Source organism: Tripterygium wilfordii, chromosome 11, assembly GCF_013401445.1.
Source record: "Tripterygium wilfordii isolate XIE 37 chromosome 11, ASM1340144v1, whole genome shotgun sequence".
Lineage (NCBI taxonomy): Eukaryota > Viridiplantae > Streptophyta > Magnoliopsida > Celastrales > Celastraceae > Tripterygium > Tripterygium wilfordii.
This window is the reverse complement of record NC_052242.1, coordinates 3713773-3738573: the sequence shown is the minus strand read 5'-3', so window position 1 is coordinate 3738573 and position 24801 is coordinate 3713773. Positions and strand designations below refer to the sequence as shown.

The following is a 24801-nucleotide window of genomic DNA, read 5'->3' as shown; positions in this document are numbered from 1 at the left end:
CCATGTGATTACTTCTGTGATGTGCATAACTCAATTAGTCAAAACTTGCTGGAGAAAGGCCAGAGTACCAAATCATGGAGCCCTATGATTATCCTTAGAAATTACGGCATTTTTCAGGACATTATTGTCATAAAGTTCACATTACAAAGGAAGCAAAAACATCAATTAATTCATAAATATGGGGTTGTCTTGATACTTTTTGTGTAGTTGAAGACAGCCTAAACAAGAACATCAAAAAATGAAATAGCCACAACATTATATGTGATTGATATTGCTTGCCTGAATCTTCTTTAGACTTGAAGTTATCAATAATTATTTGTGATCACATGCTAATGCTTTCTTGGAACCCCCTTAACATTTCAATAATTCAATTGTTTCTCATAAAAGTTCAATACATATATACATATATATGGAAAATTTCTATCAAATTACAGTATGAAATTACGGTATCATTTAATAACCGTTGGATGAATCCTACGATTTATATTCTATCACTTAATAACCTCGCAAAATGCATATCGAGTTCCCACCTCCATCGCTTGGCCTCCTCTCAATCGAACTCCTAAATCACCTCCCAAGACGACCACCTCCGACCAACGACACCGCATAAGAGACTTTCTGTGTATATATACATATATAGTATGAATGAGCTTTCTTTGGACTTATCTTTACATAATTCACTTTATAACCAAAAAATGAAGATCAGATTGCAAGTAGGAGTTTAAAAGGCTGCACTGAAAGAAAGGGAGTATAACATGGGTTTTACCAAGATTGGGAATGTAATCAATACAACTTTTGAATGAAGTGACCAATCTAGCTTCTAGCTTAATTAGTGGATGTGAAAATTAAGGAAGAAAATTTGAATAATTAAGATTAATGAGTGGTTATGAAAGAGTTTGATTGGATTCTGTTAGGAATTAGTCATTATTAGATTAGATGAGATTGATTATGGTGGGTTTTTAAGTCTAAACCAAGGATCATGGGTCCAATAGATGCCATTTTGTCTTTTATTGTCCTTGTATTATTAGATTTTGTGTGGATCACAAGTACGTTGCAAGCCTAACTTAAACAATATACTTAATATCAAATCATATGACTTGTTAACGCTAATTGTGTTGTCTTACTATTTCCAGTACTATGTATTTTGTTTATCACCCTTTTTGCTATGAAATCCACATTATTGGTTTTGTCGTTTATGTCTATTTTAAGACTTGACAATCATGAACAGGGAAATCCAAGCTAAATATATATATGGTTGTAGCTGTAAGCACTCCTCATCAATGGGAATTTATATGGAAAGGGAAGAATACATATACACGTACAAACGCTTGGGTGATAGCTAGCCTAGTGGTGAATCGTTTCGCGGTCAAATTGTATGGATTCGGATGTGTTAGATTCTCACCCTTGACCCTTATGGTCATACGTTGAACTTTTGCCCAACTTACTCTATCGTTAGATGAAAAAGTTTTCCGTGAACGGGTCTGACGGCCCGAATTTAGACTCATATCGAATGTTTAAATGACAAACTTGTATAGTGTCGTTAAAAAAAAGAGAATAAAAGTATACCCTATGAAGGAGTTTTACCCCAAAATAAGGTGAGCCTATGTAGATGGATCATGAATGAAAAGCAGAGAATCAAGACTGCAATATGATCCCTCTTGTAATCGTACAAACATCTTATTACAATTAAATTAAGGTTCATACGTCTTTGGTGAGCTTGGTAAATATTTATTAATACAATAATTCGTAGGGCCACGAACTACTCAAAACAAAAGATAAAAGACATTGAATATATATATATATACCCATAGGCGATAATTAGCATTTGTCTCATGCATACGCATAACAAATAGTAAATACTTACTGGGTAGGGAGAGCTCCAATTCTCTACTAATATTATGTTAAATCATGAATTAAAATGTGTAATTAAATATTTTGGTGTTCATAAAGTTATATTATAACAGATTTTGAAAACAAAATACTAAATACTAAAATTTAAACCATAAACCTTAAATCTTAAACTCTAAACCCTAAAAACTAAAAATTAAGCTCTAAATTATAAACCCTAAACCCTAAACACTAATTTCTAACTCTTAAATTCTAATACATCATTTTCAAATAGAAAAATCATGATTTACATGATTTTTGGGAAGGAATTGGAGCCCCTCCCATCCCATAGTTATTGGGAGATCCTGAATTCTTCGGGTAATTAATCTCAAGACAATATTTAAACAAATGGAGTTTCCAAATTAATGTCAAACGTACGTTATGCGAGGTGTCTATGATTTTAAACTAATACATATATATTCTGATTCCTTCATTATGGAGGAGTTCTATTAATAACTATCTTGGTAATGAGATCATGCATTTGAGACGTTGTACTCAATATGGAAACCAAATTGAAATTGCAATATCATCAAAACTACAATTCAACCAAACTCAAACAAAGATGTACTATTCTCTAGTGCGGACTTAAAAGTAAGCGCTTTAAATACGAATTAGAGAATCCCTGTTATTTTTGTAAGCAAATGGGATCCAAACCATTGAATCTCACTTATCATTTCACTTTTCAACGCTCTTAAAAAGTGGGCTGCATTTTAAGTCCTCACTAGAGAATTTCTCTCTCTCTCTATATATATTACTGATTTGATTTGATTTGTCTATCAATCATCAAAATTGACGTTTCCCTTCTTTTTTCTTCTGAGAAGGAACAATTCATGCAAGTCAATCTCTTTAATTCGTGCTACACATATAAGTATTGAATACATATGCTTTCTTGTTTGTGCAACTATCGTTGTTACTTGGTGATATTTTATATATGCTTGTTCAACTATAATTCTTTTCGTTCAAAAGTACTGCTACACAGGATCATTAAAATCTTTTATATAAAAACTGTACGTTTTTTTTTTTTGAGGAAAAAAAAACTGTACGTTGGGATATATAAATATATATATATATATGTATGTATATGCTGCTTCTAGTCACGAGAATATTATCGTACAAATACACACATAAATACACACATTATTGTTTCAATATGCCCTCCGATAAGGGGGAAAAAAAGCTGAGGAAATAAAGTAAATGTGTATAATAATGATAATATTAATATTATTTATAATATAAGGTGACGAGTGCATGTGTGTGTTTATTATATAGTATTCCAAGACATATATAAAAAGAAAAATACAATATAAATTTATTTTTGAAAACAATACTAAAGTGTATAGCTACGAAGATGGTATATGACTAAGACAAAAATGAAATAAAGCTGTGTGGTCATGCATGGTAACATGCAATAGAGTTGATCATATATATACATGCATGTCATTGTAATTCAATTGACAATAATTAGGTAAGAAAAAGGTGTTTCATGTTAATATTGATTAATTAATACCTTAATTAGACTCCATAAACTATCTTAAAAACCCTATATAAAACCAAGAGCTAACCTCATTATTTTCATTATACACTTCTCCACCCTCTCTCTCTCTCTCTCTCTCTCTCTCTCTCTCTCTCTCTTCTTCTTCTTCTTCTTCTTCTTCTTTTCTCTCTCTTTCTCTCTCTCTAGAAGAAATGGATAAGAAACCATGCAACTCTCAAGATGCAGAAGTGAGAAAGGGACCATGGACCATGGAAGAAGACTTGATTCTTATTAACTACATAGCTAACCATGGTGAAGGTGTTTGGAATTCTCTAGCTAAAGCTGCTGGTACTATTAATTTCTTTATATTTTTTAGCTGTTTGTTTTTTCTCCCATGAAACCCTAGTAGTGATCATGTATATATATATACATAACCAAATTAATTAATTACAATGTTATGTGTGTATTAATTTTGTACATACCTTGTTATTAGGGCTTAAACGTACCGGGAAAAGTTGCCGGCTCCGGTGGCTGAACTATTTACGCCCCGATGTGAGGAGAGGAAATATTACTCCGGAGGAACAACTCTTGATCATGGAATTGCATGCCAAGTGGGGGAATAGGTAAGCTTTTTTTTTTTTTCCTATAAATCTAAAGGAAAATTTTCTTTGAAGTACAAAGAGAGTTATATAGAGAGCACCATGAAGAACTCATGCTCAAGTACAAATCTTATGTGCACATGGGATTTTGTGGGCCTTGTAAATTCTCCATCAAGAAATTAATTTTCTTGATCTGTTCTTCAAATTTCATGGCTAGAAAAAATCCATATGATTTGATTGCTTTTCGAATTATTTTTTTCCTGAATTTTCTCTTGTATGTGGTTCCAATTTTTTTGTATGATCTATATCAAAAGGAGCATGCCTTTTCTTCTTGTCTTCCTTTAATTAAATTCATTTCCATGCATGTGGAACAATCGATCCTCCATGTTCTAAACGGGGAAAAATTCCAAACCAAATTTTCTGTAGGAAAGAGGAGATATAACTAATCAATTAATTTTTTTTATGTATACTAATAAAGATTAGTGTATGTGTGATAATAATTAATTTTAATTGCTCCTAATTTCCATGAATATATTGAAGATCACGCAAGTCCTCAGGTAAGTTCATGCATCATTGATTAGTTCATCACTTCATGTTAATTTTTTAATCTTTAATTGTTATATATGAAACCTTTATATATATATATATATATATATCAAGTGTGAACACGAAATTCAATAATTGTAATAAACCAGCACAAAAGTGGAGATTACACATTTACTGTAAGACTCACCGCACCTACAATTAAAAAGTAAGTTCACAAAATTGATTCACATTTTATAGTTTTGTTTACATATATATATATCACCTCCAATAAGTTGGCACCGAAGCCATAAATGTAGGATGATTTTATTTTTTTTTGTTTTGTAGTGAAGTAGTTCAAAAAGTCTTGGAAGTGAATTCTCTCTCTTAATTTTTCTTCTGCCTTTTCGTTTGAAGCTCCATATTGTCATGTAGTACTTTTGTCCGAGGTACAAAGCTTCAACTTGTTTTAGTTTCATTAAAAAACCACCACAAGATCACTTCTCCTAGCATGTGTCAAATTCACAGCCTGCGTTGAAAGCTATATATATCTAATAATTAGTCACGTTGTGAAATACAATCCAAACAAATTAAAATGGGTAACACAAGTTTCCATTTTTAGTTGAAAACCAATTCGATCGGTCACGATTGAAAGTGTTTTCTTCTTTTAGAAAAACGACAGATGCCATCTGGGACAACTTGATGACCTTTTTTTTTTTGTTTGATCTCTCTCATATATGTTGACTCCGCCTTTTCAGATCTCAGTGTTTTTTGTCTCGACTATCCTAAACAATGAGATGAACACGCATAATCCATGTGACATCATGGACCCCCATCCCATATGATCCATATGAAACCTTGTGTGTCTATCTCAGCATTTGGGAAACTTGGAACAAAAAACACTGGGATTCATAAGATTGCGGATGACAAAAAAAAATTCACTACTAAGTATTAATTCATTGTAAAACTAAATTAATTTATAAATAGTGATTTTCATATATTTCTTTTCATTTCGCATGCATATATATTATTAAGGATATATATATATGATGCATTGAATAATATTATTGAATACAGATGGTCGAAGATTGCGAAGCATCTACCAGGAAGGACTGATAATGAGATAAAGAATTACTGGAGGACTAGGATCCAGAAACACATCAAGCAAGCTGATCAGAATTTTCAAGTTGGAGTAGATGCAATGGAGATGATGAATCATCAAGCAAGCACAAGCCAAGTCTCTGGCAGCACAGCAGATAATACAATGGAGACCTGCTACTCTCCACCATCTTATCATCATCAGATTAATCATGTGGTGGAGGCTTTTCATCAAGGGCCTAATACTAATACTACTACTTTGCATCTTCATGACTCCAATGTTAATGACAACTACTGGAGCATGGAGGATCTCTGGTCAATGCAGTTACTTAATGGTGATTAAATATATATTATTACTTATATATAATCTGGATTGATATTGCTATATAATTAGGTTTGTTTATATATATATATATATATATATAATATATATACCTACTTATATACTATGTATAATTTGGGTTATGTATAATTAGTTTTAAATTTGGGTTTTGTTGTCTTTGATTATTACAATAAAAAAAATGCTTCTTACAGAAATATGTATCTTAATTAACCTAGTAAAATTAACACTAACCCTAAACCGGATCTGAGAGCTCCGTAATTCATTTAAAATTATACAATTTGCAAATTGAATCCAATAGTTTAGGAGGTGTGCCACATTACACAACATTATTGTTTTTTAAAAAAAAAAACTTATATAACTTTTTCTCCATAATTAGATTTGAATTGTAGAGTCTAGGGAATTATAGAACCCTCAAATCCTCATAAACCATACGTGAGAGTTTTTTAAACTTTTTATTACGGCTCCATTGACCATGGAAAATAAAACGACTAAGACAGTATTAATTTAAGGAGGTTTCATGACAAATGAAGGAGAAAATTAAAGCAAGTTCAAATGGAGAAGGAAAAGGGACATAGATTGTGTGTCATTTCTAACCACCGATACGCCAAAATGAAAAAAAGGAAAAGTCATCGCTGATTTTTATTTTCTCTGCTTCTTTTATTTAATGCTGGGATAATATTGCACATGAAGACATGCATGTGAATAGTACAAGTTAGTTGATCATATAATTAATGATTATCACTCCTTATTTGATAATAATCCATGGATTACCAAACTCGCCGTATCGAAAGCCAACACGTAGAAAGGCAACAATGGCTATTCTTGGCTTATTCCATACTGGCTTTTCTATTTAGTATCCAAAAATGTGCATGCTCATGCAAAATTGAAGGCCGACTTGAGCCTAACTCTTGCATTCAACTTATGGAAGCCTTCACATGCAACATTAATTAGAAAACTAGAAAACATTTATTTAATTATAACAATTAATAAACTCACACACACACACACACATATATATATATATATAACCACTTGTAACATGTCATCACATCATGATTTTTCTCCACCCCATCTTAACACCACCACCATCATCATCATCATCGTCATCGTCATATATAAGCTAGTAGGGTGTTTTTTTTTTTTTTTTTTTTCGGTTTCATCGACAGTGTTGATATTTTTCTAGAGAAACACAAATTAGGTATTGTGACGTCATTGGAGTTACCATTTATGGTGTACCAACTCTTTAACTTTAGCAACTCAAAAGTCTTATTCAAAAGAATAGTGTGAGAGATGATTATTTTCTAGCTCCTTCTGCAAGATATTAATATAGGATGTCGATCGATTACGGCCTTTCAATGGTGGTCAAGTCATTCACACAAACCCTATGTATAGGAGATTCAATTTGTTCCACATGTTATTTATGCACGTGTTTCATGTGTGATATCATAAAACTTGAAACTAAGCACGAGGGATATATAGTTGTCACGTGAAAGATAAGGAAAGAACATGTGATGGGTAGGCCATGAATGCACACATAAAACGTGGAAATATCTTTGCTCAACCAGCCAGTGCATGTGTATTTTATAAATCGATATTTTCAAAGAACTTATGGCTCTATGTGAACCAAAAAGGCTTGAAGCTCTACGGGTTATAATTTAATCGTAGTATTTCCAAGTATATAAATCGATTATGATATATCTAACTTTAGCTTATATTCGACTTGCTCTGCGAGAATTGATTATTACATAAATATTAAGAGCACCTAATGGTAAGGAGTCTTGTTCTCCCTCCCATCAGGGTTCAAATCCAAATCCAACCAGAGACATGAGTTCATATATGAATTTTTAATGTGCATACTTGGTCTGCATAGTTTGTGGGCTATTGCATAGACCGATGCCGACAAGGGATTTGATTGATTAATGAAATGACGACTTTTGTTGTTGTGTAATATTGTGTGATGGGAGTATGCATGGGACTACATTATCTTGAACAGCAAGGAAATGCAAAGTTGACGCGTAAATGAGAGTTCGTTAGTTACTTTTCGTGATTGTGTTTGTTTTTTTTGTGTATGCATGTGCACTTGTGTGCAACTCTCGGAAAATGAATGATGAATAGTTTCCTTAACCAAGTGTTGTCATATATATATGTACACTACTCACTCTCCTTTTTTTTTTTTTTCTTCTAGCAAGAGATCATTATCATATATTGCTTTTATGATAACTCGGATCCATATTTAGGAGATAAATATTTATTTACATTGTAACATGACATATATTGACCTGTATCACTAGTTGGAGTGGTAAGAATAGTGTGTATCATCTTGATTGACTAAGGTTTGAATCCCCATCCCATTTAAGAAAAAAAAACCATGACATATATTCATATCATATTATGTATTTGTGCTTTGTTGTATATCAATCCAAGCTTTCTTGGCCTCCAAGATTTGCCCTCTCAAGTTTCTATATAAACTATGTTATATAGATATATGAACGATAATGGTATTAAAAAAAAGAATGTTTTTATGATGACTTTCGCCTTTCAAGTGTCTTGTTCACTTAGGACATATGGAATCATAGGCGTATTCATCATATATCTTGAAAGAAATTAAGTTTTTTTTTTTTATTCATGGATTCTTAGTAGAGAGGTTGGGCTAACTGAAATAGTGTATTGGATGAGTTAGCTGTGAATGAATCTTTAGTTGCGACACTCAAACTTTAAGTTTGTTTAAATTTACTCTATATGGTGACGAGAGTAAGACGATCCAAATAAAAAAATTTCACAAATAACCCACAACATTTTTTTTACTTCATTTAAAGAAACAATTTATGGGTACTAGTCAGGGCCTATGGTAATTAAACCTCCAACAAAAAAAAAAAAGGTCATCTTTGAACATGATAATACATCTTGGTTCATGTGGAACGAAGGGATTGCAGTTATTCAAAGAAATAGTGGGGGAAATCCTTTTAAAAAAATGTCCAATAAGTCTAAAACTCTAATTAGGGTTTGTAAGGTCGCATATATAGGAAGACAAACATGTGAGGCAGATGTCTTGTACATTTGTGTTAAGAGTTTTAATTTTGGGCTTGTAATCAGCTATAAATTAGGTTGAAGACAATGACACTTATCCATTCCAGTATCCGTTAGTTATTGGACATGGGCCTTATGGTTCGGCCCATTTCGACAATTGGATTGCAGCCTAACAAAATATATACACTAAGATTAATAAAGATGAGAGTTTGGGCCTTCGATAGGATAGGATAGAATTTAGAATTTAGAATTTAACATTTCCATATACACTAAATATCTTGGCTCGATTTTACAAGATGACGAAGACCTTACTCTAGTATAAACCTTTCAGCCTCAAGCCCTAGATCCTCATACGACATCCATAGTCATAGTCTATTATAGGTTCGCCTTTGCATTTTGAATCGTCTCTTGGTTAAACTTTTATCCTGTTACGGCCTACAAGATCCTTAGTTGGCATTCACATCACTGCTCACCCACCCTTTTTCTTATAGTTGTCATAATCCGTAACCCATAAATTTTTCTCGCAATTGAAGTTTTCATTGGGCCTTCAACTTTGTGCATGTTGCTATGAGATCCACTAATAAGCGAGATGCCAAACAATACTATCTATTGGGTCTCCTTTTTCAAAAAATAAGAAGCTTGTAACTCAAACCAAATTTGAAATTAGGGATGGAAGTTCGATGGTTTCATTCGGGTTCAGTCCGGTTTTAGTCAAACCGAATATTTTCGGTTTCATATTTAAGCAAATCGGACCAGACCGTTTTACATGTGCAAACCGAACCCAAAAATTCGGTTTCGGTCTTTCTGTTCACACTGAAATACATGTACTTTTCAACAAATAATGCAAAACAAGACATGCTTTCTCAGGCCCCTTCAGGGTTTGGCCTCTCACGGCCTCACTGATGCGAGTAAGAGGTATGTGAACCAAAGCCAAATCGAATGAGTGGTCGATCCATGTGTCATCATCATTAGAACCAAATCGTGGGTCGTGTGAAAGTGAAACTCGTGTCCAGCGACAGATGAAGAAGGGGAAATCGCAGGTAGGGCTCATGTCTCTATTTAATATCATCATATCAAAAACACAAACTCAAAGGGTTGCTTTATCAGAAGCATAAATACGAAAATTGGGATACAGAGTTCTTGAGTGCTAATCTCGAGAGTTGCACTGCAATTGTAAAACATGATCAGATTAGAGAGACTAAGAGAGGTGGAGCCGTGGAGGCTAGGGAGAGAGGCAGGTCAAGATTAGATAGAGAGAGGTGAAGGTTAGGGAGAGAGGTAGAGAGACTAAGAGAGAGTGAGGAGGAGCTAGGGAGAGAGACAAGTCAAGATTAGTCGCCTGTTTGGTAGGGCGGCTCCGTCATGTCAAACATGTAAGTTTCACCAGCGGATTTGTTGTCGCAAAAGAAGCTCCCTTAGGCAGCTTCTTTTGCAGCGATTTTTATTGCTGTAGCATTTTGACATGGGTTCCACGCAAAAAAATTGCAGCTTTTATTTTTTAAGTTTTTTTTAAAGTGTGGGTTCCACACTTTTTATATAAAGTATTATTATTTTACTCATGGGACCCACCTAAAATTAAAGTTGTAACATTATTTAATAGTATACCTAATAGATTTTTAATATAAAAATTGTGTTTAATGATTCAAATATAATTATATTTTAATAAAAATTATAAATTAATTATATTTATGCATTTATAATTATTATAACAGTAAATTTAATATTGAAATAAAATAATTAAAATTTAAAAATACAAATAAAATATACTTTTAAATTAATAATTATACTTCTAAATTAGTAATTATAATACAGATAAATATCTTAATTTTTATATAAAAATATTTAATAATGTATACCTAAAAATAATATAAATAGAAAATATATTTATTTCATTAAATTTACTAACAAATTTAATATAAAATTTATAAATATAATATTATAATACTTTAATTCAACAGCTTTTCTGCTAGTGTCGTTTTTAGTTCACAAAACACCTCACAACTTTAAACTCAGCTTTTTTCTATAGTATTTCCGTTAGAATTAAAAATCAATCTCTCTGCTCTACGAAACAGAGCCTAGATGGAGAGAGTAAAAGAGGTGGAGTATTCTAGACTTCTGTATAGATAAAGATGTATAGCTGTAAACAACCAAAGCTAAAGGCTAAAGTTTGTTTTAAATAAGAAAGACCAGAATATATATATATATATAATACAAATACATAACACATTTATAATATTTTCGGTTTTCCTCTTGACACCGAATTTTCATTTTCAAAACCGAACGACAAACCGAAAATTATTTATAATCTTGAAAAGGCAACCGAAAAACAAAACCAAACAAAAACTTTTGATTTGATTTTCGGTTCGGATTGCAATTTGGATCGATTTTTTACACCCCTATTTAAAATAAACAACATGATTGGGTTTGGGGAGGTCCAATGTTGAAAAACATAGCCCACCATTTTGGTGCATCAAATTTTTTAAAAAAATCATAAATATGTAGTATTTAGAACGATGAATTCAACAATAATCAAAATTTAATATAAAATGGTATGGTAATTTTAAACTGTCGGATTATAAACAAAATTTTTTTTTGATTTTCGATCTTGATAATTTGATTTTTATTTATAATAAAAAAATATACAATTGGATTGTAAAATACTATACCTTTACAAATTTTTTTCAAAAGTTTTTTAATACAACAAAAGTGCAAAAGGTCGGGGTTTCCAAGGCTCTGAACTTCCCCGAATCCCAAACAACATTGAGAATTTCTTTCAAACATGATAATAAATTAATAATAAGTAAAGACACCTGAAAACCCATATATCATATGATTCTATAAAAATTATAATATGTGCTGAAAATAACTATATGATTAATTAATAGCAGCACCGCTTTTGGATGTGGACGTCGAAAGAATTAATTTACACGAAAAGAAAGAAAAAAAAAATCTTTGTCGGCATTTAACGGTGTGGTTTCTTATTTCCTTATCGTAACGTTTAAACACACATGTTAATACTATAAAGAAAGTTACGGATTTGTTTGGTATCATTTTTGTTTTTTTTTTTTAGTTTTCAAAAAATAGAAAATAAAAACAAAAAAATATTATTTGGTTGTATTTTTTGTTTTGGTTTTTATGAAAACCAAAAACAGGTTTTCAAAATTTTTGAAAATAAGAAAAAAAAGGTTTTTAAAAGTTTTGAAAACAGAACTAATTACATTTATTATAGATTACACTTTCTTTAAGATTTCATATTACAAATTGCATAGAGATATGAAGACAATGATCAAATATACTTTGAGTTATTGTTTTATTTCTTATCTTTTTTTTTTCTACTGATATTTTCAATGACGAGATACGACAAAGGCTGCAGTTTTAAAAAATATAGTGGTGTGGATATATTCCATAACTATGAAAATAAAAACATAAACACACTTTTTTTTTTCTTCAGTTTTATGTTTTCTATTTTCAATTTTTGTTTTCAGTTTTAAGTGTTCACCCAAACAAGTTTCAATTTTATGTTTTATATTTTATATTTTTGCTTTTTATTTTCATTTTCAAAATTTTTAGAAGTGATACCAAACACAACCTACACTTTGCATTTCGAAATGTAAGCGCATTTACGATTTACCCTCTCTGAGCCCTTGATCCGGTGCACGGTACTCGATACAAAAAAATCCAAAGCGTACACAATTCTGCCAACAATACGTGGACGCCACACTGACAGCCAGATAAAATCGGAAACGACAAACGAAAAATAAAAAAGTCCAAATAATCTTGGAGAATTATCCGATTCACCGCCTAATTAGTCGAGCAACAAATGAACCTCAAAATTCTCGCGGCTCCTAATACGATATTTTCGTATATTTGTCTCGATATTTCAATTCGATCTTGCGAAAATCGTTTCCTCTTTCTCTCTGTTGTCGGGAAGGGAAGAAATGAAACGACGTACATAATTATTTTCATAGCAGAAGCAGAAGATCGAAAACCCTAGACCTCACGCTTCGTCTTGTTCAAGGTGTATTTAAATTTCTGCCTCTTCTGTAACTCCAAATTTCTTGATCTTCCTTTTTATGAAATTCTTATACTGGATTTCTTTTTTGGTTTGTTTATTATGTTCTTTTATCTTTACCTCTTGAGTGCTCTTCACGATAGCGAGAATTTGTCATACATCCCAAGCCAAGTGGAAGAAGGCAAAGTGCTTTATACGATTGACTAACCTATGACTAGTAAACCGATTTTCTAGTTAGGCTTATGACAGAATTCTTTCATAGTGTTGGTTTTGATGTTTATTCGTCTTTACTTTATTGATCTTTTTTTTTTTGTGAAATATACAGAGTGGTTTATTTTCTCGAGAGAGTTTTTCCCAGAAAATGGAGGAAGTTGGAAACCTACCGAAAACCGGAACCCGTAGTGGTTCTGTTGCTCCGAAATGTCATAACGCAGACTCTAAGCCCCTTAAAGAAGCTTCAGGGACCTCTATTTCTGACTCTTGTACTTTCCGTGAAATTACTCAAGAAAATGGAGTTAGGGTTTTTGTTAATGGAAAGGAGGACGTTCCAGCTGGTGGATATTCGGAAGATTCTGAGATGAATGGAGTGTCGTCTTTGTTGAAGATGCGAGAAACTCAAGAAGAAGTTGGACGTGGTGGTGAAAGTGGTTGTGCTATGGACAAGATTGATGAGCATAAAGTAACTGGTGATGGTTTGCCTGGAGAGGGCGGCGTTCCGATTGTTGCTTCTGGGGCACAAATTGGTGTAGAAGAGAGCAAAGATTGTGGTGAAAGAGAGGAGTGTGATGATTATTTCAATGCAAAAGAGAATTTTGGGGAGATGAGTGAGGGCGATGATGAAGATGGAGAGGAAATGATTGACAACAGCGATGATGATGATGATGGTGGTGGGTACAAATTTAAAGTGGGTGATTTTGTATGGGGAAAAATTAGAAGCCATCCTTGGTGGCCTGGGCGGGTATATGATCCATCTGAGGCGTCGGATTATGCATTGAAGATGAAACGGAGGAACAAGATTTTGGTGGCGTACTTTGGAGATGGCACATTTGCATGGTGTAAGCCCTCTCAGTTGAAGCCCTTTGATGAGGGATTTGAGAAGATATCAAGGCATAGTAGCTCTAGGAACTTTATTCATGCTGTGGAGGCAGCACTGGATGAAATTGGCCAGCTTGTGGAGTTGAAGCTTGCTTCTTTTATGAAAGAAGGGTATTCAGGGGCCCTTGATAGACCGTTGGCAGTGACTTCTGGAATCAAAGAAGGAGTTTTTGTGCCTGAAGGTGGCATTGAGAAGTTTATAACTGATTTTCTTGAACCAGCAGAATTTCTTACACACTTGAAATTAATTGCACGGATTGGTGATGCGAAAAGTATGCTTGAGTTCACTGTCTTTAAAAGTTGGGTCTCTGCTTTTTATGGTGATAAAGGGTTTTGCCAATGTCCAGTTTTTCGTGAACCGCAGCTAATTTCTGGCCTTGAAGATAAGACGAAGAATTCAGAAGTCGACATGATTAATGACAGGGGATTGCAAGTGCGCATCCCTGGGCCTGTCGAAGAAGACTGGCTTGCCTTGTCTGGAGGCCCTAGATTTGGTCAAATCAACCAATCCTTGTTGCAAAAGTGCTCAGGGGTTACAGAGGGTCGGCTTTATCATAAAAGGAAGCAGAAAAGTATAGCTGAAATCATAGGCATGAATGTCGAGGCTGAAGATGAAGTAAGAGAATTGACAAAAGTGAAAACAGACTCCGACAAACCGGCATCAACATCCAAGATGAATAAGAGGAAAGACACCGATGGGGTTGATGGTGATGATGCCAATAATTCAGCTTCTGTGCGAAGGAGGAAGAGGAAAGCTAGAAGGCTTTCAGAATCTCTTTTAGCTACAGAGAGCAAAGTGTCTAACGTTGATCATGATGGTAGTGTAAGCAATGAGGGAACTGGAAATCCTTCTTTGTCGACTGGAAGGAAGAAGAAATCCAGATCTAAAAATGACGGTGGTGGGAGTAAAGAAGAAACTGATGCCAATCAAATCTCTACAAGTGGTTATTTAGGTGTTGGAAATGATCATGCCAGGGCCAAGGAAGAAATTGAGATGGCATCTTCACCAAGGGAAAGAAAGAAGAGCAAATATCTATCCTTTCCTTACACAAATCTTAATCAGGGGCAAAGAAAGAAAGGCAAAGAAGCAGATTCCTTGAAAGCCTCGGAAGAGGAACGAGTGGGTGAACAAATGAATAGAGCGGCTAGCCATCTTATCGGGTTCTCCCCCATTATGAAGTGTACTGGTGATAATCAGGGAAAACTGTTAAAAGACAGTGATGTTACAAGTCCTCAGTCATCGAATCATGATCAGTGCAATGTTATTGATCCAAGGAGTTTGAACATATCTGCTAGCGAAGTTCTATCCGGAATCCAAACCGTTGCTCTTTGTCTTCAATATCTAAAGGAAAATAACTCTCAAGACTTGGACATGGTTTACCAATTCTTTTATGCGTTCAGAAGCTCAGTTTATCATGATGGATTCAACCACCATGATTACAACAATCTTCAACTAGGTATGAAGAGAACAGCTCAAGACAGTGGGCCTGATATATCTGAAAAATACCTAAATGCAAATTATCTATGTTCCTCTGAAAATGAATCCCAGCATAAGAAGATCAAAAGGATTGAAGACGCAAAATCTAAGCCTAGGAACAAAACAGCAGCCGGCTTAGCAGATGTTGAGAGGAATGAGAAGGAAAGTGATGTGAAAGCTTCCAGTGTTGTTCTGTTTGTAACATTTGGCCAAGGATCCTCATTACCATCAAAAAATGACCTTATTAGGATATATAGCAACTTTGGGGCCCTGAATAAAGAGTTAACTGATGTGATGCGTGATGATTTTTGCTGTCGGGTTGTCTTTGTGAACGCCTCTGATGCTGAAACCGCCCTCAAAAGTTCTCAGTTGGTCAGTCCCTTTGGAGCTGACACAAGCACATTCCAGCTATGCTATCTCTTGCCTGATGTGGATGAGGAAGGTGCTCATGAAGCAGAGTTGAATACAAAAGAGAAGGATTCTGATGGGGACAAACAATCTTCCAATTTAGCAGATACGAGAACTGGTGAGAAACCCTGTGTGGAGGATTCAGGGGCTGCCCTTTTTGTGACATTTGGCCCTGGGTCTTCTATACCTTCCAAGAATGATCTTATCAACATATATAGCGAGTATGGGGTTCTGAGTGAAAATGAAACGGATATGTTTTACCAGAATTTCTGTGCCAGGATTGTTTTTGTGAGGACCTCAGATGGAGAAGCAGCATTCAATAGTTCTCAATTGATCAGTCCTTTTAGATCTTCAAGGGTCACTTTCCGGCTTCGCTATCTCTCTTCGGCATCTAGGGCCAAGGAACTCATGGAGATACCAAGTCCAAAAATTTCTCCTCCACCCAAAAAGGGGGTCAAGACCCAGGACAAGCCAGCAGCTCCACAGTCATCAGTTAAGGAGGGGTCGCGGTTGAATTATATCAGGCAGAAACTTCAGTTGATGACCTCAATACTGGAGAAGTCAGATGAAAGATCATATCAGGAGACCAAATCCAGATTGGAGGGTGAGATTAAAGGCCTCGTGGAGAAGGTGAGCACAATGGAGGGGTCTTCATCATCATAGCTTGGGCATTTGAAATTCTAATATCAGGGCTTTTGGATCATTTTACAGAGTCAATTTAGTTTTCCCTATTATAAATATCCATCCTTGTGCAGTCGAAGAAATGATTTGTTGGACTTGAGTTGAGTTAGGGTATGTGATTATTTAGGTGTTTCTGTCATATGAATAGGTTAGTTTTGTCTTGCAGCTTCTATATCAAGTTGCATATGCTTATCCCTCAGAGATAAATTATACTCTTCCTGGACTAGTGAGTTACATATATGAACGAATTACAATGGTTTCATAGGGGTTGAAGAAAAGGAATTACAATGGTTTCTTACATGGTTTGAGGGTGCAATGTAAGTAAATTGATCGAGCTTAAATCTGTGTTTTTTAGAATTGTTTTGGCAGGAAGCAACTCTTACTTTATTTCCTTTCTTTTAATTCCTTGTACCTATATTTGATCTGGGTGTGGCATTTCTACTTGTAACTGTCAAAAGAATACGTCGAGGAAGCGCAGCAGAAAGCGAAAGCCAAGCCGGAAAATGCCTCAACTCTGGATCTTTTCCGTCAGATTCATTGGCAGTCCTTTTTTTCTGAACCCTTTCACTCTCTAGCTTCCTGCAGGCGCATTACACCACATTTACTGGTTTTTAACGACAGTTAACAGCAGCTATTTTGCCACATTTTTGTTGGTGACTACATGTTCCTCGATGTGTCTTTATAGAATGCTGTGTTTTTTTTTTTGTTAGAATGCTGGTTTTTGTGGTCAATAATGATGGAAGGATAGTATGTTTTACTGGTCCTTGTACTTGTGACAAACCTAAAACATCATATTTTTCGTCCCAAATTCACAGTATTAGAAGACCGAAAAGAGTCCTGGTAAAGAGAGTTACTCTAACCACAGCCCGTATAAGGGGTGCTTCGATAGCTATAACAGGGAAAAATTGATACATGTGGTTATTCATATTTCCAACCTGACAACTGAAAGCATCATAACTAACCATCCAAATGAATTTTACAATGGTTTCTCTTTTTGTTTTGATAAGCATTTGCAATGGTTTCTCTTGTGGGCTTTATGTTCAAAAATAATTCAACATGGCCTACAACCCAATCCAAGTTGGGCTTCTTCAGATCCTAGCCCAGTTCGTTTAATATGCCAGTTATAATTTCACTAGCTGGGCATGTGAGTAGATAAAAATGAAAGAAAATTACACCCGAACCAATAATTATAGTGGTAAACATAAGGTTTATCACCTAGTGATTAGGATTCGAATATCTTTTTTTCTGTTTAAAAAAAAAAGAAAGTGGAATGAAATTGTTATGTTTCCCAGCTTTATTGGCAGCACGTTGCCTGCTGTCCATGCAGACTTTCTTTTTCTGATACGAATTATTGTGTCCATGCAGACGTTTCTGGTGAATTAAAGTTTGCTTTAACGAACAAATATTTGTAATAAAGTTAAATAAGGTTTAAAAAAGTATATTAAAATATTCAAATGAAATTGAGGACATAATTTTGACCTTCAGAGAAAATTAAAAAAAAATAAAATGAAATTGATTTGATCAAAGCTTAATTTAATTTTGGACTAATATTAACACAAGTTACAACACATACCATATTGGGGGCATTTTAGTGTAAAATTAAAATTTGTATAACCAAGATAATTAATTTAATTAATTATCCTGAAATTGATACTCTACCAAAACCCAAATGACCAACCTGATACAATTCCATCCATACCCTCTCTGCTTCAGACTTTGCACTCAGACGCCCCTTTTCCTCTTCTGCTCCTCCTCCTCCATCAACGAACCCACAAAATTCGAATTCACTAATTCCCAATTCTGCCCCTGCATTTCTCGCCAAATTACACTCCCTCTCCACTACAACACCATCATCGTCACTCTCTTTTTTCTTGCATTTTCTTTTCCTCCTCCTTTTCCCTCTCCCCAAACACTTCCTCCCGACCATCAACGGTACTTTAACGAACGCCAGACCAAGAATGTTCCACAGAGCGCAGGGACAGCAACAGAGAGCCACACAATCGGCTATAAACCCTGCAGTGCATGATCGGCAATGCTTACCTGAACACTCGATCGGATCCCCTCCTTGATCAATATCATCAACGGCGTACCTGCTCTTCTTCCCTGTGGGCCCACCACCACCACCACCCCTTGATGAGGAACTTGAAGAAGACTCGGGCCCAGCTCCAGATGTTTTCTCCTCCATCAGATCCGATCATATACAAACGTACGGTTATGACCTGCCAAACAAAAAACATCAAAAATTTTCAACTCCCACCAAAAAAAAACTCTCTGATTGTCTACAGTAAAAGTTTTCTCTCTGGTTTCATTTTCATGCATTATGTATATGTATATGTATATGCATCTGTGGAAGACTGGAAGTGCAAAAGGGGCAAAATGGTCTATTTACAGAGTTTGGAGATGCAATCAACCCTCACGCGACGCTTGTTGTTGGAAACCAACAATGACCAATGAAATTGAGACTAGCCAACTTTGGTTCCTCCTTTTCGGTGAGCTTGGGTACTTGTAACTGTCACTAACCATCCACGACTCGCTTTGTAGTAAATGAGTTGGAAAAAACTAAAAAGGAGAGTGGAGAAAAGACAATAATGGGCTTCTCGCTTTGATGGTGGGAGTTGGGGTCGCAAAAAAAACATTAGTTATGGGTCGAACAACATAACAACAACAACAACACGTGTTTATAAAATATTTACATGTTCGGACTCTAATCCGGATTGGATTTCGAACGCACTTAATTATTTAAACCCGGATTGATTTAAATCCGAACGAGTAAATCGAACAATAACCTAATCTGAGTTAGGGTCCGGACAAGTAAATCAATCAAGATTTATGTGTTTGGACCCCAACCCAGTTTTAAACAGAACAAAAATTTTGTATTTGGACCCAGATTTTGGACATATAACTTATGTCCGAACTTGATTTAATTTGGATCGGACAACTTCAATTATCCGGATCGGACAGAGTTTTGCCACCCCTAAGTGGGAGGGCAAGAGGGTAATTTCAGCAGTGCTAAAGATGTAGAGAGAAGAAAAGGTCAAGTGACCAAGTGTGGAATTTGAGTGAGACCAGACCATCCTAAGACAGAGACCAAGTTGATGAAACAGTTTCCTTGAATGTTTTCTTTCACAAACATAAGTAAATCAAACACTTCATGTCTCATACCTAATTGGGCTTTCATACAATTCTTGCACCTACTCCTCCTCTTTCAAATCCCTTCAAAGGCCATTGGATTGTCAAAAGAATACAAACACACCAGCTTTTCTATTACTAGATCAAATAGGACACACACAATGCATGTGCCAGGTACTGGTAATTAATGTTTGCTTAATTTAAACTAGTGAAAATCTCCTCAGCATTGACTGTAATCTATCTTGTGATTTGGAATGGAAAAAAATATCTACTGTTGCATTTCTAGGAAACATTTTACTGATTCAAAATCCAACTGAGATTTTCATAAGACATTTTTAGTTTGAAGAGAGAAAGAAAATGATGAAGATATAGTATTCTAATGACAAAGGAATCATGGTCCAATTTGTTTTCATATATATTATATTGACCCACATGGGTCCAAGAATAGTAGTAGTGGCCCAACTATATGGGCCGCATTGAATAAGAAAAAAAAAGTGATAAAAAAGAGAAATAAACTATTGTTAGTGAAATAAAATAGCATAAAAGAGATTAAGAATCTAGGTGTTAAATAAAATTCATGTGGGGCAGAGACTAGTTTGAGTAAAGAAATCAAAGCATCAATTCAAAACTAAATAAGAAAAAAAGTTATGAGAAGAAACAAATAAAAGTAGTGAGAAGTAGAAGGAGATGATGAAAGAAAGATTCAGTCCAATACAATTGAGATATTGTTTGTTTCGGACCCAAGAACCGCATGACTTTGTTCTTTAAAAAACCCTCAAGTGATTGGAGTGGGTTCATGCATGTTTGTAAACCACATCACTTGACACTCTCCAAACGATATGGAACATTTTATGTTTAAAATCTTCTTCTTTTTTTTTGTTATTGATTTATTAACTTTGTAAGGATTCCCATGATTATGTCAAACAAGGTAAAGTTGATGTTACAAGTGGGTTTATTTTGAATTATTGGCATGAGTTATTGGGGAAAACCAAATTTAGCCCCAAAATGCAAATGTGTATATATATATATATATACAACAATAATGTAACCTATGCAAATTAGGCAAATGAACCCAGAAATTAAAGGCAAGAACTTTCAACATTTACATCTGCAAATGCAATGCAAGAACTAATAGTGATTTCAAATTGATGAAGAAAAAGAAAGTCACCTGATGATCATGAAGGGATTGTTGTTGACAATCGTATAAGAGAAATAGTTGAGAGATGAGCACAAAATGATGAAGAGAAAGCAAAGAGGAGTTAAGATCAGATCTGAAATGGTTGTGCCAGATAGTGAAACTCTTGTTTATGTAGAAGCTAGTACAACACACTCTACCCTCTCTACTCACTCACTGACCCTTTATTCTATTTTATTTTCTAGTTACTCGTAAACCTAGGGGTTTTCTTAATTAATAATATAAACCAAATCGCAAATTTCTATAATATTATATTTAATTATTTATGCAATAAAGTCAGGGGAGACTCTATACTCTATACTCTCTCTCTCTCTCTCTCTCTATATATATATATATATATATATATATATTATAGGTATTTATTTTTTAAAATAGTTATATAAAAAAAAAGACAGCCAGAGAGGGGAATCAGGTGGGGGGGCGTGCATGATTCTTTCAAGAGTCCCAATGACAGCGAGTATAGGAAGGAAATTGTCTCTTTCTTCTCGGTCTTTAATTTTCCACCACTTCTCTGCAAACATCATATGTTCATGCACGTGAGACTCACGTGCTGACACGTTCAAAGTTCAAACTGTGTTTAAAATCCAATCCATTTTGGAAAAAAAAGAGTGTAAATTACTGTTATTTTTAGGAGGCTTTGCAATCAGATTAATGGAATGAAAAACTTTTCAATTACATTACCAAATGTTTCAAATTTCCACAAATAAGTTTTTGGGACAAGTCCAATTCCAGTCAATTCATTATCGGATTCAGTTCCAAATTTTGACCAATAGATTTCGATAAAGTCCAATTACAGTCAATTTTCTATCGGAATTTGCTTGTGCTACCCTTCACAAATTTGTCGAAGCGACGAGATGGAATGTTCTCAATTTAGTAGTCAATTCATTATCAAAATTTGTTGATTTTGGGTTTAATAGAACTCGTGATCACTGAAAGATAAATCGTGTACTAATTTTGTCCTTGATCATTAAGTTATGTCAATTTAATCACTGAAAGTTTAATTTGTGCCGATTTGATTACCTGGACATAATTTGTCAATTTCGAAATTAATGTTAAATATTGCTTATGTGGAAAACAGTGTATCATATGTGGCTAACGACCTAAAATATCTAAAAATAATTTTCTGCAAATGCAACACAACCCTCACAAACATCTATACTTTCTCGCAAATGAACCTTAGTTCTTGAAGAGCATCTCTGCGATTCGAGCCATCAATGCATCATCTATGCTATTCTAGGTAAGTTTTTGATTATGGTGGAATCGCTCTCATTTGATGCCTTTTGTTATGAATTGTAACTTTTTTATTTATTTTTGTGAGTGATTCGTTCTGAATGAGACGAAAATGTAGTCATTGAAAAACTTTGAAAGCCCTAAATTCCATTATCTTCTCAATTTTTCCATTTTGCTTATTTTTCTATTCTTGAAGTTTTCGATTCTTCGATTATGCTTTCTGATTCTTTGAAAATGTATTAATGGTTGTTGTTCATTCCATTTTTCAATTAGGTTTTACGGACAAAATGAAATTTGTACCAAGGAGACCCTTGACTACGTCAAATAATAAGCTGAAAATGGTAGGCAAAAATTATGGTTTTAGTGGTGTAGTGACTTTAGATGATGAGATGTTAGATTCATATATGTCTAGTTTGGAGCAAACTATGGAGGGTGTTGAACAAAATGATAGAACTATGGAGGGGGTGCTGATCAAGAATGTGCTAACAACGTGGCTGATCAAGTGGGGTGTGATGAAGAGGGGTGATGATGAAACTGATGTTAATGATGACTTTGTGGATGTTCCTTTTGAGGAGGATGTATGTGTAGAAAATGATGTTGAAGATGCATATTTGTTATGAATTGAATACCATATCGGTGGGGCATTGCCCAACCGAATGGTTTATAAGACCAAAGTTCACCTCCTATATGTAACAAGGCATTTTTTCAAGCCTAGTGAATTGGGTTTTGTCTCATTAGTAGTTGGGCTTTGACCCAATGAGTTTGTGGCTTCGGCCTTCAGTAGCTGAGATTGGGAGAAACAAAGCCGTGCAGACCCGATGTATCCAAGAGAACCGAACAACCCAAAGCGGACAATATTGTTGACATGTATGGGGGGTGAATTTCTGACGTGGTATTGGAGCAATTCGGTCCTATTGGATGTAGCCTTTACTCCACTTGTTGGGTCTGACATAACCCAGCCCACAAGTGCGGGAGAGTGTTATGAGTTGAATACCACATCGGTGGGGCAATTCCCTAGCAAGTGGTTTATAAGACCAAAGCCCACCTCCCATCTGCAACAAGGCCTTTTCCCAAGCCTAGTGAGTTGGGCTTTGACCCAGTGAGTTTGTGGTTTTGGTCTTTAGTAGTTGGGCTTGAGAGAAACAAAGTTGTGCGGACCCGATGTATCCATGGGAATCGGACAAACCAAAGTTGACAATATTGTTGACATGTATAAGGGTGTGAATTTTTGATAATATTTGAAATTGGTATATGGGTCTAACAACGAAGACATTCTGTTGTATGAGGATGACAGTGATGGTGAAGTTAGAAACGTTCTGGGGAAATCCAAAGTACAATCAGAATGGAGATAAGAGAAATTTTGAACTTGGCATGAAATTCTCCACTCTGAAAGAGCTTAATAATGCGGTTAGAACTTGTGCAATTGAAGGTGGATACCAAATTTATTTTGTTAGGAATGAGAAGCTGAAATGCCAAGCTAAATCTGACATTGAAAGCCTATGGAGATTCATGGGATGGTTTCTCAAGAAGTTGCTATTGGATATATGGGCATTTGGGCATAGAAAATGATGTTTATATTTGATAGATAAAAGGTATGTCAATTACTTTGCTCATTCCGTTGTTTATGATTTATGTTTTATCTTTGCACATTTTGTTATATATGACAGGTAAAATATGTTTGTAGGGTCTTATGTATGCAATCGAGGTACTCTCTAAAGAAATACAAGGGATAGAATATAGATTTTGTGTGAGGCATATTTATGTCAATTTTAGTAAAAAAAATGGCCACGAGCTCAATATAGGAAGCTAGTCTACGAGTGCGCAAAGGCTACCACACTTCCAAATTTTCAGGCAAACATGCAAAAATTGGAGAGCTTGATCTAGATGCCTAGAAGTACTTGGACAATATTACGTCATTTCTATGGACTAGGGTTGCATTCTCAACATTTAGCAAGAATGATGATATCGTGACCATGTCAGAAAGTTTCAATGCAAAGATATTGCCTATAAGAGAAAAGCCAATCACTACAATGTTGGAGGAGCTAAGAGTATAAGCAATGGAAAGACATGCGAGGCTTCAGACAAAGATAGAAATTAGCCGCTTGATCACTGTAGATAGTCGATTGATCACTATAGACAGAGACATTGATGTTCTGATAGGCCCACCTGTGGTCCTAATATGTGGCCCTCCCCAGACAAACAAAAAAATTGTCCAGCCAAGACTAGTTGTTGTTTGGACAAGTGACGCAGTCTGGTCTTTTAATATCAGTTGTAAGTTCGAAAGTACTAGTGTGAGTTATAGGTTTTCTCTGAACTTTCCTGAGAGAGTAAAATAGAGTGAAAAGGAGCTTTGTGAGATTAATTCTTGAGTCAACAAGAATGAGATTTCTTGAGAGGTGTGATCGAAACTTGGTTAGAAAACTTGGAGGTTGTCCAAGAGGCTTGGGTTTTTCATCTAGAGGAATAATCTTGCTACTAAGGGTGGCAAAAAAATCGATTCAAGTTGATTCCAAGTTAGATAACATCACATGTTTACGAAATATTTACATGTCCAGATCTTAACCTGGATTGGATTTTGAACGTATATAATTGACCAAACTTAGATTGATTTAAGTCTGGACAAT

General features: G+C 34.8%; 3 protein-coding genes across 3 annotated transcripts; 2 read left to right on the top strand and 1 right to left on the bottom strand.

The window, feature by feature from the left end:
* The first annotated feature begins 3492 nt into the window (after positions 1-3492).
* LOC120009286 (MYB-like transcription factor EOBII) lies at positions 3493-6008 on the top strand. Its single transcript, XM_038859825.1, has 3 exons — positions 3493-3709; positions 3855-3984; positions 5560-6008. Exons 1-3 carry the CDS (start codon positions 3574-3576, stop codon positions 5921-5923), a joined length of 630 nt encoding a protein of 209 aa, XP_038715753.1. The 5' UTR covers positions 3493-3573; the 3' UTR covers positions 5924-6008.
* Positions 6009-12781: 6773 nt separating this feature from the next.
* LOC120009281 (serine/threonine-protein kinase ATM-like) lies at positions 12782-16964 on the top strand. Its single transcript, XM_038859804.1, has 2 exons — positions 12782-12968; positions 13288-16964. Exon 2 carries the CDS (start codon positions 13324-13326, stop codon positions 16603-16605), a length of 3282 nt encoding a protein of 1093 aa, XP_038715732.1. The 5' UTR covers positions 12782-12968; positions 13288-13323; the 3' UTR covers positions 16606-16964.
* Positions 16965-18172: 1208 nt separating this feature from the next.
* On the bottom strand, positions 18173-18821 carry LOC120009288. The gene has a single exon (XM_038859826.1). The coding sequence runs from the start codon at positions 18806-18808 to the stop codon at positions 18260-18262; it is 549 nt and encodes a 182-aa protein (XP_038715754.1). The 5' UTR covers positions 18809-18821; the 3' UTR covers positions 18173-18259.
* Positions 18822-24801: the final 5980 nt, after the last annotated feature.